Raw genomic sequence first — 5,219 nt, 5'->3', positions numbered from 1 at the left:
AAAACCAACGGTTTTTAAAAATTTAAAAATGTTTGGGTGGAATTTTTCACCCACCAGGTCTTGTAAAGTTAATGAAGATGATTTAAAAAAGTATAAACGAGAAGAATTAAAGGATGGGCACTCGATTAAAATATGTTTTATGGTAAAATCTACACGACATGTGGAGCACTTTGGTATAGCCTGGCCAAAAAGAAGATGTTTATGTGTAAAACGAGTATGTCCTATACGGAGGCGAGTCAATTTGACATCAACCTCTCGTATAGGGTGGACAGGCCACGAATCAATTGTCGGTTTAATTGAATGTAATTTGTTATGGATCTGCAGATCCCATGATCGTTGCCAATTATTAAAGAGCGCACTTGTGAAGGACTTTTTGGCATCAGAATAGGCAAGTGAGTGTGTTCGAAAGGTTGATGCAGATTTAGCAGCAAAATCTGCCCTTTCGTTGCCGTAAATACCTACATGCCCCGGAACCCAGCAAAAAATGACTTCAAAACCTCTATTTCGTAGGATTCTTAATGTGAATAAAATCTGGACCGCAACTGGGTGCATCTGAATCTGATAATTAGAAAGTGTTTCCAAGGCACTCATGCTGTCAGTGTAAATGATGAAATTAAGCTGAGTAGAAGAAGAGATTTCTTGAAGAGCACAGTGGATTGCCACTAACTCAGCCGTAAATACAGAGCTACTGTTGTGCAAACGATAGCTCAGTGTATCAGATGGAGTTATAATGGCACAACCAACGTGTCCATCCGATTTCGAGCCATCTGTAAAAACCGGTGTAAAAGAAGAATACTGACAGCGGTGCTGATGAAAAAGCTGTTGGAAAATAACAGGATTAGTTGAAGATTTATCGAATCCCAAAAAAGGGTTCAGAAAAGAAAATTCCGGAGTATCCCAAGGGGGAAAGGAATAAAAATCAAATGACTTAATGGTAACACTATAAAGGTCCGAACTATGTAGGTAACTTTTGACTCTCTCCCAAAAGGGGAGAATATGAGAAGGTCGCGACTCGTAAATCCTTCGAAGAGAAACAGGGAGAACCGTGAGACAAATAGGATGATTTGGGATAGATTTCGAGCGAAAATAAAGTAATGTAGACAACTTCTGACGCCTCAAATGAAGTGGCAACTGATGACAAATGACATATAAGCTATCTACTGGAGAGGTTCGAAATGCTCCGGAGCAAATCCGCAGAGCAGTGTGGTGAATGGTGTCCAATCGCCGTAAAACCGTAGGACGTGCGGAGCCGTACACCATGCAGCCGTAATCAATACGGGACAAGATTACTGCTTGGTAAATGCGGAGTAGGGAGGTTCGATCAGCACCCCATGATGTTTTGGAGAGCACTTTCAGTATATTTAATGTTTTCTCACATTTCCTCCGCAAGTGCAAAATATGCGGAAGGAAGGTAAGCTTTCTATCGAATATGACTCCCAAAAACCGAATTTCATCCACCACTGGAATAAGTATGTTTCGAATGTAAATATTTAGATCTGGATGAATTATTCTCTTACGGCAGAAGTGAACACACCTACTCTTCTCAGGAGAGATTGCGTGCCCATTATTATTGCACCAAATTACCACTTTATTGACTGCATTTTGTAACTGTCGCTCTATGAGATTCATATTGCTACCTTGGCACGAGATCTGCAGATCATCAACATAAAGAGTTCCATGAACAGATGATGGTAAAACAGACAAAATTTGACTCAGATGAACTATAAAAAGTGTGACACTGAGGACACTTCCCTGTGGAACACCCTCAGCTTGTATAAAATTATTTGAGTAATTATTACCAACACGAACACGAAAAGTACGAAGTGATAAAAAGTTTTGTAAAAATATGGGTAAGTTTCCTCTAAAACCAAATTTAAAAAGTGTGGATAGTATACCATAGCGCCATGCACGGTCATACGCTTTCTCTATGTCGAAAAATATGGAGACAAGGTGGTTCCTCCTAACAAATGTGTTGCGTATCTGGGTTTCCAATAAAACGAGGTTATCAAAAGTTGATCTACCTTTTCGGAAACCATTTTGCAACGGGGGGATGCATCCTTGTTTCTCCAGTTCATACACAAGGCGAGCATTGACCATGCGCTCAAAGATCTTACAAAGACAATTTGTCAAAGCAATAGGCCTGTAATTCAGAGGGTTCGATGACTCTTTACCGGGTTTTAAGATTGGAATCACAATAGCTTCACGCCATTGTGAAGGAAACTTGTGCTCAATCCAAATTCTGTTAAATAGCATTAAAAGATTTGAAAGAGAAGTTCTACTCAAATGGCGAAGCATATTATATGTGATTCCATCTGGCCCGGGGCTGGTATCATGCGTCTTGGATAATGCTGCTTTCAATTCGTACATCCTAAATTCACAGTTGTATGAGTGAGTGCTTCGATCATTAAAACGCAATGGCAACCGTTCCGCAGGATTCTTAATTGCTAGGAAATCAGGGCTATAAGAATCTATTGCGGAAACTTGTGCGAATGCTTTTCCTAGAATATTAGCTACGTCTAATGGAGCAGAATGTATCTCACTTCCTGTTTTTAATACAGGGATGGACGATTCACTATAAATTCCATTAGCGGCCTTTACTTTCCTCCATAAGTGTTTACTAGATGTAGAGGATGTAATGGATGATACAAATTTTATCCATGACTCCCTCTGAGTACGACGGCGAATGCGACGAGCCAGCGCTTTGGCTCTTTTAAAAGCGACAAAGTTCTCAGTTGTTGGGTACCTTCGAAAGATGTTCCATAATTTTTTCTGTTGTTTGTGACTGTCACGGCAAGCTTCATTCCACCATGGTCTGCAAAACTTTTTTGGGCATGGGGAGCTTTTTGGGATGGTGATATTTGCGGCATTTATTAGTGTATTAACTACAATTTGCGTTGCTTCCGATATGTCTGATATACTGACCATATCCCGAGTGATATGTGCCAATTGCATGAATGCATCCCAGTCTGCTCTCTGGAAAATGTAACGAGGAGGGCATGCGGTTGCATTTCCTCTGTCAGCATATGAGACGATAACTGGGAAATGGTCACTATTGTATAGATCTTTCTCAACGGAAAATGTCATCAATGGCAAGAGTGTAGGAGTACATATGGCCAGATCAAGATTATGGAAGGTACGTGTGGGTTCATGGAAGTAAGTCCTTTCTTCACTATTGAGCAAGCAGAGACAGTTGTCAGCAATAAGTTGCTCAATCTGCCGCCCACGAGAATTTGTACTAACCGAACCCCACAACGTACTATGGCCGTTGAAATCTCCAAGAAGGATAAAGGGTGAAGGAAGCTGATCCACTAAATTGTCAAGTTCTTGTTGAGGTATGATATCATTAGGCGGTAAATAGATACATCAAACTGTGACCAAAGTTCTTACATGTACTTGTATAGCCACAGCCTGAAGAGAAGTATGCAAATTGAGAGGCGTACTCGGATACAGATTGGATGTGAAGATACAGACACCGCCAGAACTGCGAGATGTTGTGTCTGCATCTTTCCGAACACAATTGTAATCCCGTAATTTAATTGCAATATCGGGTGTCAAAAAAGTTTCTTGGACACCGATAGATATGGGATGAAACTGGTTGATGATGGTCTTGATATCAAAAAGTTTGGAGCGAATGCCGCGACAATTCCAGGAGACGAAGGTACCCATTATCAAAGAGGTTTTGATGAAGAAAGAGGACGTGCATTTGTTGGAGTTGCTAGATCTTCGCAACTCATATCAAGTGAATCTTCATCCTCAGATGGATGGAGCTTAAAATCTGGGTTGGTTAGCGTGTCACCAAAAATGGTGGTTAAATCCTTATGGACTACATTCTGATTCGCTAATCCCAAAGCGACTGAATTCCGTAGATTCGATTTTTTGAATTTTACGGAAAGATCTTTTTGCGAAAGTCCACGTTTCGCGAGTTTCAGCGTCAGTGAGGTCTGAGATTTATTCTTACGGGCTTTTCTATGTGTATCGGGATCTTGTTTAGAAGAATCTGGAACATTTTTGGTTGAACTATCAGAGTCTGATTCAGATGTTTTTTCTGGAGGCTTTGTTGTCGAATTTTGTTTCTTGCAGTTGGTACAAGAGCAGTTTGAGCAAAATGATTTTTTAACAACGGAAGAATAGCTTATTCCAGGAGTAGGAGTCTGTATTTCAACCCTACGCCTTGCTTCTGGATATGTTAAATCTTCTTTTATTTTAATGGTAATTATTTCTTTCTCTAGTTTCCAGCGCGAACAGGTTCGAGAGTAAGAGGGATGGTCGCCATCACAGTTAATACACTTTTCTTGTGCGGTACACTGTTGGCTATCATGCCCTTTTTCGGCACAACGGGCGCAAGTGACTGTCCCGCGGCAATTGACCTTCGAATGGCCAAATCGCTGGCACTGGAAACACCTTAATGGATTTGGAATGTATTGGCGAACTGGAAGCTTTATGTAACCTGCATATATGGATTCGGGTAATTGGGGACTGTGAAAGGTGAGTATATAATGCTTTGTCGGTAAGAGCTGGCCATCTCGTCGAATTGTAATTTGGCGAACATTAGTCACACCTTGTTTTTTCAATTCTGAACTTATTTCCTCTAGAGGAACGTTATATAATTCTCCGCAAGTTATTACACCTTTGGAGAAGTTTAGCGAAGTGTGAGGACTCACAGAAACAGGTATGGTGGCTAGAGCTTTCAGTTTGAGGATATTTTGAGCCTGTTTTTTGGTATCGACTTCAACTAGTAAGTCTCCAGAACGCATTTTCCTTATTGAGATTACCTCACCGACGGTAGCTGCGACAGCTTTTTGTACAAGGAATGGTGAAACGGAATTGAAAGTTTCTTGTGATTCTGAAACACGCTTAATGACAAAGAATTTATCATAATATTGAGAAGTGGAGTTTGAAAATTTGATTACTTTACGCCCACTGAAGGGACCACGTTTGGAGGAGCCCATACGATATGATAAGAGATTCGGGTCCGACGGCACCGCCCACCACGGAGCCCAACATGGGAAGGCAATTACTGGCTCTGGTTATTCCCAGCCTCAGCATCCACCCTAATGCTAATCGGTACCTATACGCTGGGAGTTACCCCCGGGGACAGTGACCACCCTTAACGCCAAGCCCAAGGAGTAACCCCTTCGCTTGATCCCTAGCAGACTAGCCACTCAGGTGACTAGGTACCAGCCGATTGATACACCGGGGATCACAGTGCACCACCCGTC

General features: G+C 41.5%; 1 protein-coding gene across 1 annotated transcript; it reads right to left on the bottom strand.

Moving 5' to 3' along the window:
- Positions 1 to 3,668: 3,668 nt before the first annotated feature.
- On the bottom strand, positions 3,669 to 4,754 carry LOC129956804 (uncharacterized). The gene has a single exon (XM_056068751.1). The coding sequence runs from the start codon at positions 4,752 to 4,754 to the stop codon at positions 3,669 to 3,671; it is 1,086 nt and encodes a 361-aa protein (XP_055924726.1).
- Positions 4,755 to 5,219: the final 465 nt, after the last annotated feature.

Source organism: Argiope bruennichi, chromosome 11 (assembly GCF_947563725.1).
Source record: "Argiope bruennichi chromosome 11, qqArgBrue1.1, whole genome shotgun sequence".
Classification (NCBI taxonomy): domain Eukaryota; kingdom Metazoa; phylum Arthropoda; class Arachnida; order Araneae; family Araneidae; genus Argiope; species Argiope bruennichi.
Note: the sequence above shows the minus strand (reverse complement) of the source record. Positions and strands in the feature narration are given on the sequence as shown.

Bases quoted from the DNA above. Each gene is read 5' to 3' on its own strand.
- LOC129956804 (XM_056068751.1), bottom strand. From the start codon at position 4,754: ATGCGTTCTGGAGACTTACTAGTTGAAGTCGATACCAAAAAACAGGCT.